We start from the raw sequence: 23648 nt of genomic DNA, 5'->3' as shown, positions 1-23648 counted from the left end.
TAGTTTGTATTATCCAGTATTATCTGACCTTGATTATCATCGTCAATTCAATGGAAATATTTGAGCAACCTACTCTAGTGCCAAATTAAAAACATCGTATTTTGTCATGTACATTTATTTATAAAGAATTTTTGTAATTAATCGAACAGAAAAAAATATGTTAATGTTCAAAATAACCAATTATAATTGCAAAGAATTACCTACAAGTAAATAAGAAAAATATACTGTATGTAATCATGCAAATTATTATAAATATACAGATGGTATTACAACCAGTGGCGACAAAATAAAAACATTCTATAGAAATAATTAAACTAACTAAAATTAATAATCCATTTCATACAAAAAAGTTCCCGCTGGGGGCAGATCTTATAAAATAATATGTGGTCACAAAACAATAAGAGTACAGAATTGATAGTTTATCAATAACGTTACATAAATGAAAAATAGTAGACACATTTCCAAACGACAATCGACGATATATTGTTAGTAAGTATATATAACATTGAAATAGCTATAGTTCTGTACTCTTTTAGTGATTACGAAATGGTCGTTTGATTATTATGTCGGCTACGATATAACATTATATAGTTATTCTAAAAATGCTTGATAAATAACATTACATGGGTACATTAAATCAGTTACAAAAATTATAATTTAATTAATTAAAACAAATGATATGATGCATTCTTGTAGCGCCAGCACTGAGGTGCGCTTCGCGTGAATATTTATAAGTATTCGGCACAATAGTGGCAATAGACATTACGAAAGGGGACAAAAAGCAATAGGGCACATTTAGTAATGAACGTTTACATGGTTTAGGCATTATCGAATTTTTCTTTTTTTTTTTACAATCATAAAATTACTAAAGCCTTAAAATATCTTAAATTTGAGCAGCTTAGCTACTAAAAATACACAATGTGGTCTTTCCAACTAAAGTACTATCGTGCCGATTTCTTATCATTAACAAATACAACACTAAACTAAAAGAACACAGTGTAACAAAGCAGACGGAAAATTAAAACAACAAGAAAGCAAACACTTTTAGAAATGAAGAAAAGAAGCACAGGTAGCCATTTTGTACATTATACACGACAAAGACTTCTATAGCTAGTTATTATTATATCTAACATAACAAAAATATATAATTTTTCAATTCTGATTTGTACCAACTATTGGTATTATATTTTATACAAATAATTATGTTAATATATATAACAATATTACAATCATATAAAATGTACAACCGATAATAATTATAACCACAGCGCCATAATAAACTTCACAATATTTCTATATACATACATTACAATACATACAATTTAAATAGTGTTTACCACTTGGTCGAAACATTTGGCGACGAATTGTTCTTTGTCGTCCAACTTTTTCTGTTCATTGCCCAAATGGCGCGTCAACATAGCCTCTTGGAGAGCATTGAGTGCTTCGGAAGTGAACCTCTTTCCTTTCAGGTGAGTGATGACAGACGCCTCGCCGTGGAAACCAGACTCGACGAAGCCTCGCGGGATGCTCAGTGTGACGTCATCGATCAAACCCTTGACGACGGTCATATTGATGATCAGTTCTTGCGAAGCCGAGTACACTTTGGACGGCGCGAGCAACTCTGACGGCACGGGGAAGGCTCGGCTCACGGTAAAGTCTGGGGTCCTGCCGAAACACCAGTCCCACGACTGAATCTCATTCTTTAGCTCGGCTAGACCTGTCGACAAACAAACACAATTTAATATATTCAATGTGTTTATCAGTAAATATTATTTAACTAGAATCAACTTTGACTTTGCTAAAACATTTTTAGCACAGAAAGCTGTGATAAGAACAAGTATTTTTACGTTTTTGTAAACATGTTTTCATAATGTTCGTATATTTTGGTGAAACAAAGAGTCCTTCGAACAAATGGAATGTTATTTGTGTAAATGTCATATAAACTAGATTTGGGTTTGGGAGGGAAGTTACTAGAACAATAGTGCACCTGCACGTCCCATGATTTGATATGCAACCAGAAATATAAATATGTTTGCTCACCAGGGAACCACTCATCAGTAGGGTTTACGAACTGGAACCCTCGTTGTTTGGAGATCTGATCGTGTCCGCCGTCGTGTAGGCTGAGAGCGGGCGTTCGCAGGTACTCGTAGCCCAGGGCCGTCTGCAGCGCGTCCACCGTCACGCGGCTGTCCAACTCCGCCAAGTTAAGCACTGGCGATGGCGTCGACTCAGTCGCATTTGTCTGTATGCCATGCTATATAATTAAAAAACCGCCCTTATTTTTTTGGTGTGGGGAGATATTAGTAACACACCAAATAAAAAGAAATTACTGGGTTAATCAATATACAGAAGAAAAACTAAAGTGAATATTTTATACCATTCCATAAAACGTGTGCATTTATGATCAAGTGCAACAAACAGCATTTCAATGTGCTTTGTTTGTCGGTGACAACAATGAATCATCATAATAACAAGTAGGTAGAATGACCTCTGCCATGACTGAATATGTAAAAATTCCCTTCAAGAGTCAGTATGCATATAGAATGGAGTACCTAGTAAAAAGAATTTACCATTACTGTTTGACTTTAATTACATATAATTTCACTTATAAATTCAAACATGGAATTGGCTTTGAAAGAATGAATTCAAAGCAAAGCAAGGCATCATATAAAATGCACTTTACAATCATGAAGTATATCTCGGCTACATATTATTATAAAATACCTACCAAATAAAAGATAGATAAACAATATGACTGCCATGTTTGGACTTTGAACTTACCTCACGTTTTGCTAGGGCTTTACTGAGATCTGCCTTGTTGGCATTGACTAGAAGTGTGCAATGGTGGTACCCCGAGAGACGGCCGAGCTTGGCTGCTGTTCCAGAAATCTATTTGTATGATATTAAGGAAACTTATTTATGTTCAATAATGAGAGCATATGATTTTTTAAAGTAGGCTTTTCAGAAAACATTTCAATACTGAGAATTTTTTTTGTCATTTAAATAAAATCTTTCAAACTAATTTACAAGATCTATTATCTATAATGATTATTAATTTATTGTAAAAAGGATACTTTATATTTGTCACGAACAACAATGTCCTGGCGCTCATTGATGATGGACTTGATTCCAAATTCCCTGTATAGTGCTCTCTTGACCAGCTCCAAGTTGTACTTGCGGTCATATCTTTCACGCGGTGTGAAGAAAGTGATGTTGAGGTTGCCACGGTCGTGATATACAGTGCCACCCCCACTGTTACGCCGGGCAAGAGCTATTTCTCTCTCAGAGAGCAGTGGGACATTCGCTTCCAGCCATGGGTTCTGGTGTCTGCCAATAACTACACATGGCTCATTTCTCCAGACCATCATTACATGGTGGCGGCTAAAATCCATGTTGCGGTACATCCAATCTTCCAGAGCCAAATTAGTGTAAATATCAGTTGATTGCGACATAAACACAGACTTGGTGATCTCCCTCTCAGGCGGCAGTTCATTTTCCTTCTTTTTAGGTATCACGATCTTACTGCCAGTGGCTAGGCTGCGAGCACTAGCCCTTCTTGTCAGTGCCATTACCGCCCCACTAATTGCGAATCCTTTCATCACTGATTGAGCCATTTCTTCTTAAAATAGGTACTTAAACGGATACTTTTCTGTATGAATGTTCTAATGTTAATTTTTTAAGCGTAAATATTCCCTAATCAGTATTCTACTTCATAAAAACTTAAGTTATATAAGTTTTCCAAATTAGAAGAATCTAGTGCATAGGGCAAGAGGCATCTGTGTCAGCAGAAGAGAGGGAGATGAGGTACTCGTGGAGGGCGATTGTTTGATGCAACCACTTCCAGGTCTGGTGCAGGCTGTTAATTCGAAAACGAATTCCCAAACAGTCTCGACAGTCACTTTGCATTCCTCCTCTTGGATACAGGATATAGAGAAAAATCACCAAACAGTTATTATCACACAAAGTTAATACTTAGTGCAACAATTATACAATTGTTGAATTAACACAAAACAATATTTTAAAAAACTTTTAAATTCAGGGACCGTATGAACGCGTACTTCGTTCGTGAAACTCCGACAGTATCTAATGATTTCAACATAGAATGTCTCTCATTTTATTCATACTGATAATGATAAGCGGGAACTAGGCGGTCGAGCGAGGTCATTCGAAGTCACCACGAGCCAGGCAAACAGCCTGATAACAAACACGAAGGAGACACGCGTGTCAAACTATGTAAGTAAGCTGATTACAATAGGAGTAGGAGTACTACTGATACGTATTGTTTTAGAAATGTTAATAGCTAAGTCATTTGAAACCCTTCAGGTACATCAATAATAAGTGAAATGTGTCGAAAAAGCAGAAGAAAAACATACTATTATCATAATTTAAATAGATAATAGTTTTCTCGGTCAGTGATACTGTGCTACTATCATTTAGATTTAAACTAATACGGTTAGGCAACTAGCAAAATAGAATACATATATTATAACAGAACAGAATAACCTACCAAATTGGAGCTTGCATCATTTCTTCATGTCCGAAAAATCCGAAAATATAAAATAGAAAATACCACCCATTGTTGTGAGTTGTCTGTCAATGTCATTGGATGGAATGGAATCATTCATGGATTTAGTAGGTAGGTAGGTACCTAAGTACTTTACATTGAATGACGAGATGCGATGATGAAGAGTGATGATTTTTAAAAATCGTGCCATTATGGCCATTCATCATTAATAAAGGTGAAAATACTTTATCTTTTTTATGAGTAACTCTGGAAAGAGATAAAAAAATAAAACCTATTATAAACTAAAGTAGGTACTAGGTAGGTGTATATACCTACACCATGGATTTAGTACGTACTTCATACAAATTACCTACTAATTCCATGACCTACACCTTACTTATGTTTTTTTCACTATCGAACTTTACAAATTTAATATACTTTAACTTATCAAGTATGCTTTATCTTTTTATGAATAACAGGCACATAACAGGATTGGTCCATGGTAAATTCATTTATACAAATAAAATTTTATATATCCATACAATTTCCTAACTCATCTCGAAACCAAAGATATGACGAAGTCTATTGTTTTCTTTGTTTAGTAGGTAGGCCGCAGCAAAATCGCGGCTTTGATGCGGTTTTACATATTTATTTTATGTCATTTATTGTACTAACTACTAACCCTAACTGATACTAACCCTACAGTATTCATAAAAAAGTTAAAGCATACTTTAAGGTAAAGTAAGTTTTGTTTCATTCTGTCAATTTTGATAATTAGGTATTAATTATGAAGCGCAAATATACTTCAGATCATAAACCTTTTTGTTGATCTATGTGAATAATGATTCACATAGATCAACAAAAATAAAAAATATCCGGTTATTCATAAAAAAGTTCAATTTGTACTTTAAAATTCGAGAATTCAAGTAAACAAATGGCCCAGAAAATTCCCGAAAACCGCAATGAAATGTTCTTATATCTGTGCTGAAAACAAATTTCTCAAGGGCTCTCGCATGAGCAGCATGGCTTTCTTTCTTCACGCACTTGGTTTAGTTCAAAGTTAAAAATACTTTTGACATTGACAGTGTTGAAATACCTTTTAATGACAGCTAACATGATATTGACATAAGTATCGAAGAATTAGGTAGGTAAGGTACCTAATTTATTTTTTCTGATTCTGCTTTCTGTGGTGTTTCAGTGTGGGAACTGAGAAGAGAGTGCTATAATAATTACACAATGGCACTTAGAACTACAGGTGTAGCCTTCAGTAAGTATATTTCTAATGAAATATCACGAACTGTTTTTCATAATCAAAATTTGTTATATAACCAATATTTCGTTCCTTTCAGACAGTTTGAAGAAATGGGCTTATAACCTTTCTGGATTTAACAAATACGGTATGTATAGCATCATAAATATATTGTCTCTAAGCTGCTTCTGTTACAAATATTGAAATCGCGATACCTAATGTTCGAATCCTACTTGAAATATGGCTTCATTAGCCATAGACTTAGTTCCCCAGATTCTAGGAAGCTCAGTTGTTGTTAACAATCTGGGGATTAACATGTGTAAGGGTTTAATAAAATTGAACTTTTAAAAGAGCAATCATTATTTTGCAGATAGTAAAGATTAGTTTTTATACAACAGTTCTGTACTTATATATTACAGTTATACCCATCTCAGTCATCAGGGGGCAGGAATACCAAGATTTCTTTCTATCGGAAGTAGGGTTAGATGAAAGCTTCTACTAATACCCCATTTTGTCTCTGTGGTTTATTAAAAACACGGCATAGAGGTGATTGAGTACAGGTTTGCCCTCCTTGGATAGTTGGACACATTACTCCAAAGAAATTGCAAGTCTCTATGGCTAATTTGAGTAGTAAAAGTGATTTATAAATTAGAGATATAGTTTATTCAACACTTTTGTATTTCATTTCTTATGTACAATGCATATTTCTCATATATTCATGTATATTGTATGAAAGTCTTCATTGTATATCATCAAATATTACATGAGTATTCATTTGTTTCCATAGTTTGTTATCTGTATTTAAGACATCTGTATCAAAAGGATCTAGTTTAAGTCATTGCAGTTTTTTGTCAAATCAACAGCAACAACCAAAGTTTTTTGAGTGATTTATTTTTGCCTTTTACTGTGCCTTATCTATATCACAATATTATCCCAAGTCATCAAAATTTGTTCATGTTATTTTAAAAATGAAACGCAAATTTAAAAATTTTCATAAAGTTGTTCAGTGTTCCAAGAAATTGCAGCATTGTCTAACTATTATGTTGGTTTCTAGGTCTCCTTCGTGATGACTTGCTCTATGAAACTGAAGATGTCAAAGAAGCCCTTCGTCGCATCCCTGACTCCATTGTAGATGAGCGCAATTTCAGGTTGGTGAGAGCCATGCAACTTTCATTACAAAAGAACATCTTACCCAAAGAAGAGTGGACCAAATATGAAGAAGACAAGCTCTACCTGACCCCTGTTGTCGAGAAGGTTAAGAAAGAGAGAGAAGAACGGGAGAAATGGGAGAAGGAATACTGAAATTAGTATCAGAAGTTATTTAAAGTTTATGTATTAATTTAATAAATCTAGCAAGTATATACTATTTTGATTTTATTTACTGTTTCACCTGAGAAAGATACATTGGAATGTATCTTCTATGAATGTTCTTTTGACAGAAAGTAGGAATAAAATATAAGCTATGAATTTTTCAAACTGGCCCTCTTTTCCTATAAAAGTGAGCTAGCCTGAACATATGTAGCATGCTTATTTAACTGTTATATATGCTAATAGGCCTGTATCTCATAAACCATACATTATATATACTGTATACAGTATACTATAGATTTGATTTTTATGTGAAAATCAAATTTAATGTGTAACACAAATTGTGGAAATAAGTTTTTATGGTAAAACACTGTCCTATTTTATATTAATTAATATTTAAAATGTTTTTCTTCATTCAAAATAGCCCTCAGACCTTAAGCACGTAAACATAATGGGTTTTATGACATAAAAGAAACAAGGCCTTTTATAAAACATTTTATTAACTATACCCAAGAAATAAAATTACAAATAAAAAAGAAATATAGAAAATATGGCAAAGAATGCACCATAATAATGTTCTCTAGAGAATTGGGGCATTTTCATAAATATAATTCAATTATATAATTATGATAGTTAAAGAATGGTCCCACTAAAATAATTTCGATTTCATAATAACAAACATGATGTATAAGTTATATATAACAATAATCAACAACACAATTTTATTAAACCAGTAATGGAAATCTCATACAGGAAAAATGACTACAATATAGATTCATTAAAATTCCAAATTGGAAAATGCTTATAGAATGCTAATATTGGAAATTATTTGGAAGTAAAAAGGCTCAAGGATATGTATAGTCTTCTCAAAAAAGTATATTACTACTTTGTGTGTATAAAAAAAGTTGATAAAGGCAAAAATGAATATTTTTGATATATTATTCGAGCTACACACCTTTACATTTTACGATAAAAAAAAGACAATGGAAACGCACCAATGCAGAGTGGTCGGTGTTATTGCACAGGCCAGACATCCTACGCCATTTTCGGCCTTGTTTGTGCACGCGATCACCACATTTGACCAGAAGGCCAGTCTAAAATAATATTATCATGGAACGATTAACGCAAAACAACAAATGCGATAAGGTGAAAGTAGATTGCATAACAGTAGAAATATTACATTCTGATAAAATATTATGAACTATTTATTTTAGTATAAATACTAACGATCTTATTCATGTAACAGGAAAATTAACATTGTAATTCAGTAATAAACATCTCAAGTAAAAAAGTATTACATATAGCTTAGGTACATAATACATGCAACCATTGAACTTTGAAATTATGCATGATTTAATTTCTTCGTCTCATTATATTAACTTTACATATGAGTAAATTAATGTTAGTGTAAGTAAAATCTTGATAATCCCGTAGAAAATAAACTTAGCTATATAAAAATCCCCTGGTCTCTATACATTTTTAAAATATTAGAGATACACAGACTAGGCGGTTTCAAATAAATTCTTTTAGGCCTAGACTTATTACAAAAGAAAAAAATAAAAGAAATAATATGAAAAATTAAGTATTACCCTATACACAAGATAATCATGACTTATTTTGATTCTTAACTAGATATGTTTCTTAAAGTATGGCAAAGACCGCATTAGGAATAAATTTTAAATATAAACATAGCCTACGTACATGATAGTGTAAATTTTATCTACCTGGAGATTTCGTTAAGATCTTACTATGAAACATTTAAAACCTTTTTAAGTAGATTTCCTGAAGCGTCGTGCTGTCCTTCTCTAAATTTTTGACTAGATAGGAACAGCGCGGAGTTGAGGAAAATCATATCTCAAATGATTTTGAATGTACGGCAGTAAGTGTAAAGCAGAGCGACGCCGAACACGCCAGATCATTTCCCTTGATCTGATCCTGGAAACGAAACTATAAAAACGGTTCTAATATCAAACTAAATTTACCTGCTTTACTTATTTATTCGATTCTACAAAATGGCACAAAAAGAAGTGAAATAAGAATAATATTCCGATAACATAATATCTTTGCTCGGCTTTACACATCTCTAATGGCAAATACAATGAATACCTAAAAATTTAATGGTATAATTCGTATGGTATATACACTTTATACTTAAGAGAAAATATTGGCAACTTTTACCTCCAATGATGAGCGATTCTTTGGGTCTATATTCGAGTTTAATTGAAACGGGATCTATAGCTCCTCGTCTCCTATGGCTTCAAAGGCGTTGTTCTCTACGCAGTCTCTGCCGGATTTGAAGGCAACAGACGCGAATTTCTCGGTCAATTTTTGAACTGAGAATATCTCCCTTGAACTTTCAGATGTACAAGAATCTCCATTCTGAAATTAGAACCACGACGATTAGACAATGAATACAACACTTATGAGAGAAATCTTGGTGAGGTTTGCCCAGCATCACTTGAGAAAAAAAAAACAACCAAAAATAAAAAATGCATAAGGCGCACTTCGTTCCTGAAATAATGATGTTCTCAACCTTCCGTGAATATAAATAATTGATTATTTACTCTTTAGTACTCACACAGCTGAGGGTGTCGCTGGAGGAGGATGGTGTGATGAGCTGGCTGGAGCCGTCGCGACGGAGATAGGTGACACTGCCGCGCTTGCCTGCGCGCGGCGTGGCCGGTCCCGACCCGTTCTTCTGACGCATCAACTCATCCACAATCGACTGAAAATATTGACATCTGCTTTCAAATCGTCGTGAAATTGATTTAACAGTCAAATACTCGAAACGAACTTTCTATTATTGTTGACTTACTAAACGAGGGAATGCTCATTTTAAAGTCACTGGCGGTCTACCAATGTCCGGCCACGGGCTATGGCCAGCCTTTACACTAAATTACATAAGTCTAGTTATTATGTTTATACTTGGTTAACAAAATCAATAGTCCAGCGCCTGGTTAAATTACATAGCAAATTTGAGTTGGCGACTTTTGATATTTGTAACATAAAATATGGCTGACATAGGGAAAATTTCTTCAAAACATTATTAAAAATGAGATATTAAGAAAAAATAAAAATAGTATAAACAATAAAAATAGTATTAAAATAAAAAAAATCATCTCTCCGGCGGGGAATCGAACCCCGGTCTCCCGCGTGACAGGCGGGGATACTGACCACTATACTACCGAAGACTTGACAAACTAAGTGAATATTTATGTCTCATTTCAAATTTATGCAAGTAAGTAGATACTTTTCCTTTAATCATTGGATAGGTAACAGACAAATGGAACACACATCGAAGCCAAACCACCAGATCTTAAACATTGTTCTCAATTATTATCATGAAATTGATTTAATTGAAGGCCATACATATCACAGTATAATAAAGAGGACATACTAACTGTAAAGATACAATAAAAAAATTACGTTTTCCCGGTTTCTTCTCAGGCATGAGCATCGTCCGTTAAATAAAAAAATACAACGCCTATATGTGCAGATAATGTGGCGAATGTAAATTTACTCTTTGAAATAAATACTTAAGTACAATTTATAGACAAAATAAAATTTAATTTGAAGTTGCAGAATGGTAGCAGCACAGATTATTTTCTCATAGACTTCCAATAGTAGTAGTAACTATGAACTAGTTGGAATAGGTGCCCATAGTCGTATAAATAAGGGAATTGATTAATGGACATATCAAGATGTTGAAAATTAGAAATACCTGCAAGCAGACACTTATAAAAGTAGCATGCTCTGTCTTCAAGGTTATCCATTTCAAATTGTCCTTGCTGACGAGATACTCAAATGACAGCTCGTAGTTCTTATTCGAGTCATCATGGAGCCCGTGTCCATTTGTTTGCGGCCTGTCCATCTGAAGGTAAACAATTTAAATAAAATCAAAGAAACTCTCCATATATGTACGGACAGCATAAGTCAAATGTTTTTTGTGGTCGGTTCTTCTTCTTATTAATTACCAAATCCCATTTTAGATAGGTCACGCGATTAATGAATATCATTTTCATTTGTAGTTTAAATATCTGAATCAATATAGATACATCTTGAGCTCTGGCCTTTTCAAAATTGGAATGTTCACACCATACACAATTAGGCGTAATGATTTCTGATAAGATCACACAATTTCAGTTCGTTTATTCCCGCGCCTCACGTTGCTGGTACAACGTGGAACCCTATATTATTTATAATGTATGTTAGTCTGTAAGATTTATTATATTATATAATTATATGGGCCTATGTTATTGTAACTTGTTGTCTGAAATAAAGGAATAAAATTAAGAATTTAATGATTCTCCAACACTGTCTTTAGTTCTTGTCGTGTTAAATGCCATTCAAATGAATTCATTACTTACGGCATGCAAGGTGGTGATCCGCCAGCACCTCATCCTGGTGACCTTGTACCGCTGTTCGCGTCCCTGCGCGACACTGGTCAAGGTGAGCTCCTTGGAAGCGAGCGACACTTGCACCCGACACGGCTCGGGGCTACTACCTCCGACATTCACAGCCTCGGTGGAGGCCTGTCCTGCTGGCACCCGCCCGTAATGACGAAGACTCCGAGCTAATTCTACGTACTGAAATTTAATTAATATGTTTAATAAATTTCATTGAAATGCTAGCCCTGTTCATTAAACGCCGGCATTCAATTGCAAAACGCCTAGGTTGATAATTCAAGCATAGCGTTGGCTTATCGTAAGCTATCCCTTTGAAGACGGCTAACGTAAAATCAGGCAGGTGGTTTTTGGTGGTGGTTTAAATGTAGTTCACATTTTTTTCTACTGCGGCTGAAGTGATCGCCAAACAAATATGGCGTCACACAGCTCGCACAGAAAGCAATTCTTTAATATTTTTTTCGTTTCTTATAGGTAGGCTATTAAATTGCGAACTCATGGTTACCCTGGCCAAACAATATGAAATGGCGTGTATCCCATTGACCAAAACGGTTAAATGAAGTTCAGCGAAGTTGTTGAACATTTCATTAAAAACATTGCTAACCTTCCGATTAAATGACTGATTTAACCAGATGGCTGCAACATAGGTATCAATTACATGTATTATTTGTAATTTCATAAAAATTCACTCAGCTGACTGCTGAGTGAATTTTTATGAAATTAGTCAACAGACAGAAGATAAAGTTTGTTGCCTTTTTTATAATGTGACTGTAAATGTTTATCAATTAATTGTGAAAGTATATACTTATGAAATATATGATAAGAGTCATTAGTGCTTTATCTGTCTTATTGCTATTGTAATAATATCATTGAATATTATTTTACTCATGTACAATTAAACATTTGATTCAAAAAATCTAATCTATCTAAACATAAAACATTCTTTTAATACAAATTTTAAATAGGCCACTATCACACAGCCTCCACCATCCAAGTGAACATATAGTATGTGTGTATGTTCTAATATCAAAACTATTAATAAGTCTGTATGTATATATAATGGTAAAATGTAATGTTAGATGAGACAATGACTCAATTTTGTAATAAACATGAGTTCCCCGTTGCAATGCTTATCAATGATGTGCTATGTGTTAACTCATTGTAAGATAAAAGTTACCTATATGTTAATATTAGTTAGAATTTTGTTTAATTCATTATGTAATCATGGAAATTATTTTCCTACTAATTTTATTTATTAAATGTAAAATGATCTAAATATGTCCTAATCTAATCTTAACTATGAACTCATACAACATATTATAGTAAACCACTGCAAAAAGTGGGCAGTACAGTACTATTAAAACAATATTCAACTATATAACATTATATACAAGTTTATTTTCTTTACATTTATCTTTTAGGTTTTTAGAGTAAAAAAGACAGGATTAAGTTTTTAACATCATTAAAAATCTGACCCCTTTATGTGACATATGTGCACATTAATTGTAGATATGCACAATAGATACACCGTGTCTTCTTTATATTGGGTCAGTGGTATGCATATAGTGTATATGTAAACAGATAGAAGCAAATCAGATCCTCACCTCTCTTTTTTGTTTCTTTGACTCATATCCTGATAAAATATCCTTGGTCTGTGAGTCTGCTGTGATCCATCCCAAGTCCAAATCCTCAATTATTTGAAGATATAATAAGTCCAGGCTGACTCTATCTGTCATCAGATCTACATCATAACATGGATCCCAAAAACTGAAAGAAATAATAATTCTATAAAAATAATTTTAAAATCAAGCCTTTTTCTTTGGTTAACTTTTTAAGTCAACAATGTTGAAGACACAAACACTATGACATCATATCAAACATGAAAGCCAAAAATATCTGAATATATGAAGGCCAGTCAAATATCTACAAAGGTTTACTAACCTATTATAAAATTACTAACCTTTTCCTTAGAACAATCTTGTCCTCTGGTCTAACATACTTTTGTGAGATGTAAGGAGATTCATAATCCTCTAGCTTTTTCAATGATGGTTGTCCATCTTTGGCACAGCTCCAATTGAATAAATATAAAGAGAAATATTTAGTCAATTCTTTAGGCAAGTTTATATAATTACAAGCTATGTCCAGTATCGTACTAGAGGAGTCGGTGGAGGATACTGAGAGTGGTATTCGGTAACCATTCATGAGTGAAATTTCTATATCTACTTCATGCATCCGTACAGAGTGAGTTTCTTGTTGAGCAGAGAATAGGAATGTGATTAATAGGCTGGAATTTGACAGTACAGGGTTTTGACCAACTGAAATGAATAATATAAACTGTATAAGTATCATGAGTAAGTAGTATAAAATTACATCATTATATCATCTATATAAATACTTTTCCTTCTCTAATCACTTACCTAACTGAATATATTTTTCTAAGAGAATCCTTCTCTCTTCCAATTGGGAACTTGTAAGGAATAACTTTTTTGGCGGAAACTGTGGTAGTTTAGTGTAAGGATTTTGCGCCTGCAGCTGTTCATGTAAACTAAGAAGTTGTTTGTAGCGAGCGGTACAGTGGAAAAATCCATCAATGTAAATATTGTAGCCCTAGAAATAAAACAGAAATCATGAAAAATAGCAAATACCTGAGAGATTTAAATCTTCATAAGCAAATCTATAAATACAGTCTGTTTATCAGCAAATAATTAATTAAGTACCGTGTAAGAGATTCCATTGTCATCGTGAAACTGTTGCGAGTCAGGAATGGAGAAATGCATTTTTATGGTTCATACGCAAATATTTCATGCCTTTTGAGCGATGTTTGATTTACATCCAAATTATTTGAATAATTGAACGCAATTTGCGATAGATTCGCCCACTTTTTTTGTCCATTAAAACAGTCAACACAAAATTTTACAAACATCAACCAACCAACAACACAATTTGACAACTGCACTTCCTCACTTTTGTTCACTCAATGTGTTCACTTTATCACATTGACGTTTATCAAGTGAGTTATGATTGAAATGAAATATATGGATGAGTGAAATTTAAAAAACTGGTAAAAGGCTCCAGAAATCTCAAGGTAAAAGGCATCTCATCACTTAGTACTACTAGCTCGCAAATCATGTGGGTGGATTGTCTCTGAGGGTGGATCTCAGATCACTAAAGTACCTACTAAGCAAAAATTGCTACTAATAAACACAAGCATCCATCCGTGCTTATTTTTATTAGTAGCAATTTTTGCAATGGCAATTAGTACCTATTGTCATACCGTCAGTTCCGTCACTGTCATGCTGTCCACTCAATACCCTATCTATTTATTTCTAGAGGCGAAAAGTGTCTTTTCTTTTCCGCCGTTTCTTTCACATGATTTTGAAATTTTGTAAATCATCCTAACATTGACCCTTCCCTTTAGTAAAAGTTGTAGCAACAATAAAATATGGTTTCTATGCCAATTGTTACTATTCAATGTGATTGGAATGACGTGATCAGGTACTAATTAAATAATATATTTGTAGTGTTCACTTAGTACTAAAAATTACCTGGAAATCTTGACTAAAATGCTTTACCGAACTTATTGTTATTTTTCAGATTACCAAATGGTGAAGCATGGATATCTTTTAAATATATTAATCAGACAAGCGTCCACGATAAGCTGACAACGACAATAAATAAAGCCGATGGAAAAATAAAAATAAACTTTACTGATAATTACCAATACATATCCCATGGTAGTTTGAGTCTTGTCGTGAAACATGTAGGTTCTGGATTGAAGGTGGCATTTATTGCCCCCACTAAAGCCCATAGAGTGCACAGCAAAGCTGTCCTTTCTGTGGGTGCTGCAGAGAACCCTCTTGTAGTGTCATCTTGTGAAGGAGATAGGCTATTAGTTTGGGATAGTAGAACAAGTAAGTGATTGTATCTTGTGGTTGGCATGTTCTTTATCAGAAAACGTTCTAAGGAAGTCATAGTGTGAATATTTTGTTGAAGAATTTCTTAAACCATTTACATATGTGAAGTTCCATGAGAACAGACACTTTATGGATTACAGTCATTTAAGACATAATATTGTGCATCTATAATAGTTAAGTGAAATGTCTTAAGTGACTTCCCTCCATAAAGTAAATTTTCTTGTGGAACATCACTTATGTTGCAGACTATCTGTGCAACAGAAAGGGATACAGGTGTAATAGAAAAAACTTCTCTTTATATTATATACCTACCTGCATTCCTTTCTGTTGCATCAACAGATTGCAACACATTGTGTTTGGCTAACTGTTGATAAGGGCAGTGTAAGCTATCAAAAACAAACCAAAAGTTTGCCAACAAACATTGTTGTTTCCTATTGAAAAACCAAGACCTTTATTTAGTCTATTTTAAAAACTTTAGGCTATTGACAAATTGCATATTTTAGGTGAAATAACTCAAGAATTGAAAGGCCATGGTGGACCAGTATACCGATGTAGGTTCTTCCCTTCTGGTGTAGTAGTGTTATCAACCGGAGCTGATGGGTCCAGTAGGATATGGTCTGCAGAGTCTGGCATCAATCCTGTCACATTGGTCGGCCACAAAATGAGTGTGACAGATGTCACTTTTATTGATAAAGGAAGAAATGTTATCACTGTCAGCAAGTAAGAACATTATTCAATCATTTAGGGCACATGCTAAGTTGGAGGTGCACTGCATGTGCACCTGCAGCAGACTGACTATAGTTGACAATACCATTTTTGTAAACTTGTAGTTAGTTGAATGTTTGTATATGTATGTATGGAAGGTCTGTGTAGACCCTTCATCCAGACCAGTGCTTTAATTTCAGTTTTCTTTGTATATCAAAATAACAAGTGCTGGGATAGTGGTAATAAAACAATGACTTGTTCAAAACAAGAAATATTTTGTTTTGCTGTATAGGGTAAAATCACAAATAATAAATGGACAACCAATAATCAATCTTTAGAAATGCACTTCCTGTTTTTAGAGATGGCACAGCAAAGTTATGGGATGTTGGAGAATCAAATTGTTTGGATAATATAGTTGAAGGACATGGACAAATTAATTGTTGTGCACTAGGTATTGCTAGTGAAGAGAGTGCAGTTGAGAATGAGCGAGAAGTAAGTATTGAAAAATTTTATGCACCCAAATTTTGACTTTGAAATCCCATCGATTTTACTTTAAAACTCAATGTTGTCTACAGTTACTAGCAAACTTGAAAAACTTTAAACATGAATATACATAGAACTAAAATCTATTACATTATTATTATTTATCCTTATTTAAAGAAATCTGTGTTGAATGTTTCAGGTAGCTACTGGTAATAAATTACTAGTTGCTGGGTGTGAAAGTGGCGCATTAATATGTACCCATGTGGCCAAACGGCGAGAGGTCTTCAACAAACAGTTACCGTCTTCATGCAACACATGTTTTGTCATGGATAACAACATTGTTGTAGGCTGCAGTGACGGGAGGGTAAATATTAAATTACAATTATTATTTTTGAGGCTGCACAATAAAATACATTTTTTTGATAGCAACTCATGAATGTTCAATTCTGTGTAAGTGTGTTGAATTCACATTTTAATTTGGGAATGTAAACACATTCCCAAATTAAAAAAAATGTATTCATATAGTTTTAATTTTTTTCGAAAGCACTACAAGATGTATAAGAAATAGACGAATCATGATATATTTATTACAGGTTATACAATTGAATCTTCAAGACGGTACAATAACAAAAGAGTGGCATGAGTCTGCAAACCCAGTCCTAAGCCTCGCGGCGCTGTCCAATCAGCTCTTCGTGGTCGGTCGGCAAGATGGCACCTGCACAGTTATGTCTTTGAATGACGCACATAATAATGTCAGAGTGCAACTCACAGGCTCCGATTGCGATGGAATAAGAGATTTAGCATTCAATGGAAAGTGGATCTACGCGGCATGCAGGGACACTCACGTGAGAAAATATGACTATAACCAAGTTGTAGTACATTACAAGTAAATTGTGATCATTATCTATTTATTATTGTGATTATATATCTAAGTAAAACTTTAATAAAACTTTTGTAAAATTAGCATTCTTTATATTGAGGAATTCATTTTCATATGCGATTTTGCAAAGTCAACCTCTATGCTTGTTTCTACAGCAGTTTTTGCAAATGCATATGTTTGAATCAATGGCAGGTGTATTGTGCTGAAACAGAAAGTAAATATAAAATATAACATATGGTTATGGGGTTGTCTTCGTTGTAAATTTGTCATAAAATGCCATGTGTCATAGCACACAGCAAACTTTTACTATACCCTATATTTGTTCAAATAAAGAAATTATAAATATCGAAACATTAATTTTTAACATTTTATAGTATTTTTGATAAATTTTGAAAGCTGTATCTAAACTAAAAAGTACGTACCTTTGCTTCATGTTTGAATATAGATTTGTATGTTTTCAGTCTTCTTTTTTCCTTGTGTTTGAATTTCAACCAAAACTCTGAATCTTTGTTTATGTATCTTGTTAATTTAATCCAACAGTCTATGTCTTTTTGCCGACAAATACACGTTTTTGAAGATCTATAACGCTCTGAAACCATTCTTGTATTAATTTATATTTACTTGTAGACTAAAGCAGTGGCGTCACGATTTTTCAACAAGTTAAAATTTTGCATTTTTGGTAGCAGCATTATTTAACTGTGGTAACATTCTTAATGTACTGGTTAAATTCTCAGCAATATGTGAAATACAAAATCTTGTATGTCACTATACTAAAAATTACATGAAATATTGCAATTGCATTTGTAATATATGAAGGGAAATTCACCCGATTTCCTCTTGATGTGTCTAATATTTTTACATGAAATTTCTATCCAATCGTGCCATATTTCAAGGTTAGCACACATAATTTCTAGATTAGTGGCCCATATCCGCAAGCGTCTTTGACAAAATTCGTATTCATCTGAAAAAATAAAATAAAATGAATATTTGCATTAAACTATCTTGTTTATTCAAAAGTTATACAACTACATAGACTGTTTTTGAAACAAATCCACAGGCGGAAATCATTAACGTATCGGTGTGTGTTTTTTTTTACATTTTTTGTTAATTTCTGAATGCTGTCTCGTAAAATTTTTAATTCTGATATAGATTTATAATTCATCTGCATTTAATTAAACAATGATAATTGTATGTATCTAAACTCTAACCTTTAATCTTGTCTTCCTGGGTGGAGTCCTCCGAATCACCACAGCCTTTATCGCAGTGGCCGGTCAGCACCCATGACGGAGCTGTCCTCGCATCCACCTCTTTTTCGTTCATGAAATACACAAATTTAGCAAATAATAAACTGACAAATGCACCGTATTCTAGTTTTGTTTTTTTTTACCTATTTTTTTAAAAGTTAATTGGTTAGACTTGTAAAATGTAAGTGATGCTTACTATAATCTACTTTTGTTTCCTCCATTAATGCTGCTTTACCAATTACTCCTCCTTTACCCCTCACTGATACTTTAACCCTTGCTCCTCTTTCACCCATTAATCCTCCTTCACCCATTAACCCTCCTTCACTCATTAATCCTCCATCACTCATTAATCCTCCATCACTCATTAATCCTACATTACTTATTATTTCTCCATCAGTCGTTACTTCTCCGTTACTCTTTACTCCTCCTCCGTCCATTATTGCTTTTAATTTAATTTGGAAGTGTGGACCACTTTCTGCATCTCCTAAATTAGATTGCTGAATTTCTTCCTCATCTACTTCAATTTTCTTTAAAATATCTTTAGCATCACCAATAGTTTTGGCAATGACAGGCTTTTCTGCTGCAGACTTTGTCAATTTTTTGGAATCGCCGTCCGACAGTAACAATTTTTCTTCTTTTTCATCAAGAAATCCCATTGATGTAATTGATTTACTGACAGTTGCGCTAGCTTTTTCTGAAACTCTTGGTATATCTGCAGGCCATAACTCATCGGCATCACCTGAAAAAAAAACATAACTATAAAGCTGAAAGTATCATAGAAGGTCGTAAACGCACTATTCATTGAATAACAATAAAATATTTCATCAGGGGAAAACGTACTTAGCAAATGTTTGTTCGGAGGCGCGAAAGTTATGTTTTGTGGGCTTCTTCTGATTGAACCTATTCCTCTTCGTCCTGTAAAAAATAGTAAGCGCTTATTTATGACGATTTATCTAATTTTTTCCTTACTTTATTGTTACGACAAGTTCACAATGAATAAAAAAATAACAAAATAAATAAATTACCCTTATCTATGTCGGAAAATTTCACTGTTAGATTCTTTTCATCAAGCATGTCTTCTGAATATTTCTTAAATGTTTCACTCACGTTAGCTGTCTCTCCAGTTAGGTCGTCGGTTTCTGTGTCTAAGCCATCAGGCACGGCAACGAACCCATCAGGTGGAATATTTAATTTATCTATTGTTACATCAATTAAATCTTCTGTGACGTCTAAGCCCGTTTTATTTAATTCATTGGTAATATTTTCTATAGATAGATTATTGCCATCTGCCTCATCATCTTTTGAATCAACATTCACAGTTAACGAATTAATATCAGATTTTTGTGACTTGAGATCTGATCTGGACTCATCTCCTGTTATATTGCCTGAGGTGTCATCGTCAGGAGGTTCGCACGAATCCTGGAAATATAAGTCATATATAATTATGAACTTACTATAACTTGTAAAAATATGAAAAGCTATGAAAAAACTTACCACAACATTATTTATTAAGTCATCAAGTATATCTAAAACCGGACCCTCTTTTTCTTCTAGTTCTGTAATTTGATAAAAATATTTAACAGGCTAAGGAACGTTGTTGAATTGTAACTAGTACAAATAATGAAAATAGCTCTTTTATACGTATAAACACTGTTATACTTATGTATTGAATGATTTGAAAAATTAGAAATAAAAAATTAGCGACCAATTAAATACCTTTTAACTCGTCTTCTAAAAGTTTGTCAGATGAATCGATTAGAACATTAGCTACCCAAGCAGTAACCTGTAAAAAGTGGGCGTTTGTTAGTCTACGTCTAAGGAAATAACTACATTTTTCTTCGATCATAGGATTAAATATTATTCGAATTCAAACGGACTATCGCACTTACCTTTTTTGATATTTCATCTTGCATTTGTTTATCGAATTTATTTCTTTTACTTTTATCGGATTTTTTAATTTTTTTAGTATTTGTAACTGAAGAAATTTCATACGAAACAATTTTTGATACTTTTTCCAATCTATAATTTAAAAAATGAAAATGAGTAGACGATTTCAATATATAAAATAGCACCTTGCATTCACAAGATATTGTATTATCTTACAAACATAAACGGAACTTACTCCGGGTTTAGTATTATGTTGAGGGGTTTATCTAATTTTTGCGCTACGCAATACGCAAATATTGCGCTATACTTTTTTATATCTGTCATACAAGCGTCGCTTATTCTAGGCCTGCATTTTTTGGAACTGAAATAAGATCAATTAAATTAGTGAAATAATAAATGGAAGTGAGTGAAGCGGATTCAGAATAAAAGCCAACATCCAAAACTACTTACGTTGGTTTTTGTTTTTTACGGCTTATGTTGTTAACTTTACAAAACTAAACAGGTACCTAATTAACTCTACGGCCATTAAAATAAAGTCTGGTTTCGTTTACGTCAAAAATGCTATACTTGCCTCCTATTTGAAACACTCCTTTTAAAGCAATTTATGGCTTCTGGAATCTCTACCAACGGTCTTTCATCCATAACATACTGACGAATTCTTTCTACCTACAAAAAGTTGAAAATTTAGCTCCTCCATTTTGCTCATGACGCCTAGTTGTGCGCCCAACCCTAATGTGTTCTCAATGACATAACAAAACAAAAATTACAGTCATTACTCAGGGCCTGATTAATCCTTAGGCTGTCAATCAGCGAGCAGTATTGATCATCATCGTATGACTTTATTTTATCTAGATTGAGTGCTCGATGCTCTATAAATAAATGAATAGGTACTTACCTAATTTTATGCATTCGGAACTGAAAATGTTTGGGGCATAGGGCTGTCGCTGAGGTAACGATGGATTGTCATAAGTAGATTTATAATGGGTAAACCTATACTTGTACGTAGTCTTAGTTCTATATAATAAGTACTGAAGATATCGGGGTCTACCATAAAATCGGGCAGGATATGTGATTTGCTCTTCCAAGTATCAAGACAATGTCGCTTAGTCGGGGCAGCCAGTTCCATTATCCTCAGAGGGCACTGTTTGTAGTGAGGTAGGGACGTCTTTGATCTCTTGCAGGACTTCGACCTGTTTGTTTATTTATTAAACTTTATTGTTCCAAGTAAAAACATACTTGTAAACAAACTGCGTCTCAGGGCTGCGCTCTCGTAGGAATTTTGGTATAAAAAGTACCCTATTTGTTACTCTAGGTTATATTCTACCCGTGTGCCAAATTTCATAACAATCCGTCCAATAGATTTTGCGTGAAAGACATACATAAACACATCATACATTCTCACAAATTATAATATTAGTAGGATTGCCGATTTAATACCAAAAAAGCATTCTTTCTCAGCTAATTAGGAAAAACAAATGTATGTGTAAAAATAACACAATATAATAACTTTTTCACATAACAATAACTATCAGAATAAAATTAAAAGAACTTCGACCTGTTGGTGCTCGTTTGAGGGCAACACCCGCACAATGGCGTCGGAGGACAGCACGGTGGGTTGTAGACCTCATAACGCTGCTTATGACATGATCTGAAAGGTATAACTCACATGTTACCACATAATTACCTACTTATCTAATGATGGTCAGCCTTACATAGGTACTATGTGGTAAAAAGGAGGGGGGGGGGTTAGATTTGGGCGCAGTTTTTTTTTCGAATTACCTTTCTAGCTTTTTTACGTTACACACTCGTCTACTTGGAAAACAAAAGAGCAAGGAGGAATAATAGTACTAACCTGTAACTTTGCTTCTTCTCCATACATGGCCGTACGTAATCGACACAAATTTTGATTTCATTATGTTGCGGAGCTGAAGGTTTACATTCGCGCAGGCGCCTTCCTCGCGTGACTTCCGACTCCACGTTGAATGGCGTCCACTCAGTGTCATATCCAGCACACTGGTTGTTGAATGTTGCTAGATCAGGTTCTGGACATGTAAACAACTGGTTTTCTGAAAGAGCATATAAAAGGCTATTGTTGGGTGTGGTCATTTCTTAGAATAGGACCACTTTCATATCCTCCCATGGATGTCGTACAAAAGGGACATAACCCAAAGAAGGTTTAGTTCAGGCAGGGACGCAGTACACGCGAAGATGAGAGAGAACATAAGTAGAGAGCTATATAGGTAAAGAGCTAGCTAATAAGCTCTAGACAAAAATTTAGTGATTTTAGGAAGGTAGGTCTATCACTCAATTGTTTCAACCAGTTGTTACTCATGTAGCAAGTACTTACCTATTGTGTCAACCGGAAAGAAGGCCATGGTAGGAAGAAATGAGAATCTGCTTTAAAAAAATTAACCGTATTCAAGCTGAATTGGTGGTTGTGACATGATATGTGGTTTGTGTAGACCCTGAATAAACAACCATGTTCGGTTGTTTATTTTTACATTAATCTCTAGAGCCATGGCCCGTGGCTAAGATACGATCTACGTCATTCTAACTGTAATATTATAAATGCTAGTTTGCATTTATAATATTATAGTTGATCTTCTTGAAATTTTGCTTGCATAAAGTTTGAAGTATACCTTTCATCCCAGAAAATTAACAAACGGGCAAAAGCTAGTATTAAAATTTTTCATAGGTTACCTACCTACCTAATTATATTAACATAGCACGTTAGAAAGAATCTTTGGATGTTTATCTGTTTAGATTTATGATATAGAAGGCAAATATACACTGCCGGACTGGGATTGTCGGGCGGGGGTGTATTACTGGCAAGGAGAATACAGCCTGGCTCAGATGTGTTGTATCCATTTCCATCTAACTGACCACGGTTTTAGACATTATTGGATCCTTGGTCTGGTGACCAAGGATCCAATGATCCAAAGGTGGTGAAATATGTGTATTAAATGTGGTAAAATAGAAATAATATTATAAGAATTCACTCAATAATGGAGCCTTGAGGCACGCAAGTAGAAATTAATAGAGCAGCCTCTAACAGCACAGGAGCTCTGTTA

The 23648-nt window shown here is 34.0% G+C and overlaps 5 protein-coding genes and 1 non-coding gene across 9 annotated transcripts; 2 read left to right on the top strand and 4 right to left on the bottom strand.

Moving 5' to 3' along the window:
• Positions 1–97: 97 nt before the first annotated feature.
• Lipt1 (Lipoyltransferase 1) lies at positions 98–4590 on the bottom strand. Of its 2 annotated transcripts, XM_053753780.1 has the most exons (5): positions 4508–4590; positions 3075–3913; positions 2782–2889; positions 2041–2242; positions 98–1717 (listed from the first exon to the last, which is right to left on the bottom strand). In XM_053753780.1, exons 2-5 carry the CDS (start codon positions 3612–3614, stop codon positions 1323–1325), a joined length of 1245 nt encoding a protein of 414 aa, XP_053609755.1. In that variant the 5' UTR covers positions 3615–3913; positions 4508–4590; the 3' UTR covers positions 98–1322. The 2 variants fall into 2 exon arrangements, with proteins under 2 accessions (XP_053609755.1, XP_053609748.1); XM_053753773.2 differs by lacking the exon at positions 4508–4590 and having other exon boundaries at positions 2041–2254; positions 3075–3758.
• Positions 4591–4729: 139 nt separating this feature from the next.
• On the top strand, positions 4730–7119 carry LOC128674847 (cytochrome b-c1 complex subunit 7-like). The gene is made up of 3 exons (XM_053753794.1): positions 4730–5771; positions 5854–5901; positions 6808–7119. Exons 1-3 carry the CDS (start codon positions 5741–5743, stop codon positions 7053–7055), a joined length of 327 nt encoding a protein of 108 aa, XP_053609769.1. The 5' UTR covers positions 4730–5740; the 3' UTR covers positions 7056–7119.
• Positions 7120–7543: 424 nt separating this feature from the next.
• On the bottom strand, positions 7544–14436 carry Snx17 (Sorting nexin 17). The gene is made up of 8 exons (XM_053759855.2): positions 14182–14436; positions 13882–14071; positions 13425–13779; positions 13069–13231; positions 11429–11647; positions 10783–10932; positions 9640–9786; positions 7544–9440 (listed from the first exon to the last, which is right to left on the bottom strand). Exons 1-8 carry the CDS (start codon positions 14239–14241, stop codon positions 9294–9296), a joined length of 1431 nt encoding a protein of 476 aa, XP_053615830.1. The 5' UTR covers positions 14242–14436; the 3' UTR covers positions 7544–9293.
• On the bottom strand, positions 10181–10252 carry TRNAD-GUC (transfer RNA aspartic acid (anticodon GUC)). Its single transcript has one exon. It is a non-coding gene; the product is annotated as a tRNA-Asp (tRNA).
• Positions 14437–14751: 315 nt separating the features above from the next.
• On the top strand, positions 14752–17529 carry Lis-1 (Lissencephaly-1). Its single transcript, XM_053759956.2, has 6 exons — positions 14752–14959; positions 15059–15375; positions 15882–16098; positions 16443–16575; positions 16766–16930; positions 17160–17529. The coding sequence occupies exons 1-6, from the start codon at positions 14907–14909 to the stop codon at positions 17454–17456; spliced, it is 1182 nt and encodes a 393-aa protein (XP_053615931.1). The 5' UTR covers positions 14752–14906; the 3' UTR covers positions 17457–17529.
• Positions 17125–23088, bottom strand: LOC128678408 (uncharacterized). Of its 3 annotated transcripts, XR_010370194.1 has the most exons (17): positions 22925–23087; positions 22430–22643; positions 22133–22225; positions 21626–21767; positions 21149–21243; positions 20813–20938; positions 20580–20709; positions 20407–20473; positions 20185–20246; positions 19716–20109; positions 19531–19605; positions 18887–19429; positions 18655–18753; positions 18273–18407; positions 17869–18035; positions 17497–17648; positions 17125–17283 (listed from the first exon to the last, which is right to left on the bottom strand). XR_010370194.1 is itself a non-coding variant. In XM_064436633.1 (16 exons), exons 1-16 carry the CDS (start codon positions 22950–22952, stop codon positions 17577–17579), a joined length of 2418 nt encoding a protein of 805 aa, XP_064292703.1. In that variant the 5' UTR covers positions 22953–23088; the 3' UTR covers positions 17125–17576. The 3 variants fall into 3 exon arrangements, 2 of the variants coding, with proteins under 2 accessions (XP_064292703.1, XP_064292702.1); XM_064436633.1 differs by having other exon boundaries at positions 17125–17648; positions 22430–22619; positions 22925–23088; XM_064436632.1 differs by having other exon boundaries at positions 17125–17648.
• Between the last annotated feature and the right edge of the window lie 560 nt (positions 23089–23648).

This window comes from Plodia interpunctella, chromosome 2 (genome assembly GCF_027563975.2).
Source record: "Plodia interpunctella isolate USDA-ARS_2022_Savannah chromosome 2, ilPloInte3.2, whole genome shotgun sequence".
Lineage (NCBI taxonomy): Eukaryota > Metazoa > Arthropoda > Insecta > Lepidoptera > Pyralidae > Plodia > Plodia interpunctella.
Note: the sequence above shows the minus strand (reverse complement) of the source record. Positions and strands in the feature narration are given on the sequence as shown.

Excerpts from the sequence above, each read along its gene's own strand:
- Lipt1 (XM_053753773.2), bottom strand. The coding sequence starts at position 3,614 with ATGGCTCAATCAGTGATGAAAGGATTCGCAATTAGTGGGGCGGTAATG. Across the intron at positions 2,890-3,074 it reads TTGTTCGTGACAAATATAAA|ATTTCTGGAACAGCAGCCAA; the intron begins GTATCCTTTTTA and ends TCATACAAATAG. Across the intron at positions 1,718-2,040 it reads TACTGATGAGTGGTTCCCTG|GTCTAGCCGAGCTAAAGAAT; the intron begins GTGAGCAAACAT and ends GTTTGTCGACAG.
- LOC128674847 (XM_053753794.1), top strand. The coding sequence starts at position 5,741 with ATGGCACTTAGAACTACAGGTGTAGCCTTCA. Across the intron at positions 5,772-5,853 it reads AACTACAGGTGTAGCCTTCA|ACAGTTTGAAGAAATGGGCT; the intron begins GTAAGTATATTT and ends CGTTCCTTTCAG. Across the intron at positions 5,902-6,807 it reads TTCTGGATTTAACAAATACG|GTCTCCTTCGTGATGACTTG; the intron begins GTATGTATAGCA and ends GTTGGTTTCTAG.
- Snx17 (XM_053759855.2), bottom strand. The coding sequence starts at position 14,241 with ATGCATTTCTCCATTCCTGACTCGCAACAGTTTCACGATGACAATGGA. Across the intron at positions 13,780-13,881 it reads AGAAAAATATATTCAGTTAG|TTGGTCAAAACCCTGTACTG; the intron begins GTAAGTGATTAG and ends TATTCATTTCAG. Across the intron at positions 9,787-10,782 it reads TTATAAGTGTCTGCTTGCAG|TCGATTGTGGATGAGTTGAT; the intron begins GTATTTCTAATT and ends CAATATTTTCAG.
- Lis-1 (XM_053759956.2), top strand. The coding sequence starts at position 14,907 with ATGGTTTCTATGCCAATTGTTACTATTCAATGTGATTGGAATGACGTG. Across the intron at positions 14,960-15,058 it reads GATTGGAATGACGTGATCAG|ATTACCAAATGGTGAAGCAT; the intron begins GTACTAATTAAA and ends GTTATTTTTCAG. Across the intron at positions 16,931-17,159 it reads TAGGCTGCAGTGACGGGAGG|GTTATACAATTGAATCTTCA; the intron begins GTAAATATTAAA and ends TATTTATTACAG.
- LOC128678408 (XM_064436632.1), bottom strand. The coding sequence starts at position 22,952 with ATGGCCTTCTTTCCGGTTGACACAATAG. Across the intron at positions 21,768-22,132 it reads CCTCAAACGAGCACCAACAG|GTCGAAGTCCTGCAAGAGAT; the intron begins GTCGAAGTTCTT and ends ATAAACAAACAG. Across the intron at positions 19,606-19,715 it reads ATTTTCCGACATAGATAAGG|GACGAAGAGGAATAGGTTCA; the intron begins GTAATTTATTTA and ends TATTTTTTACAG.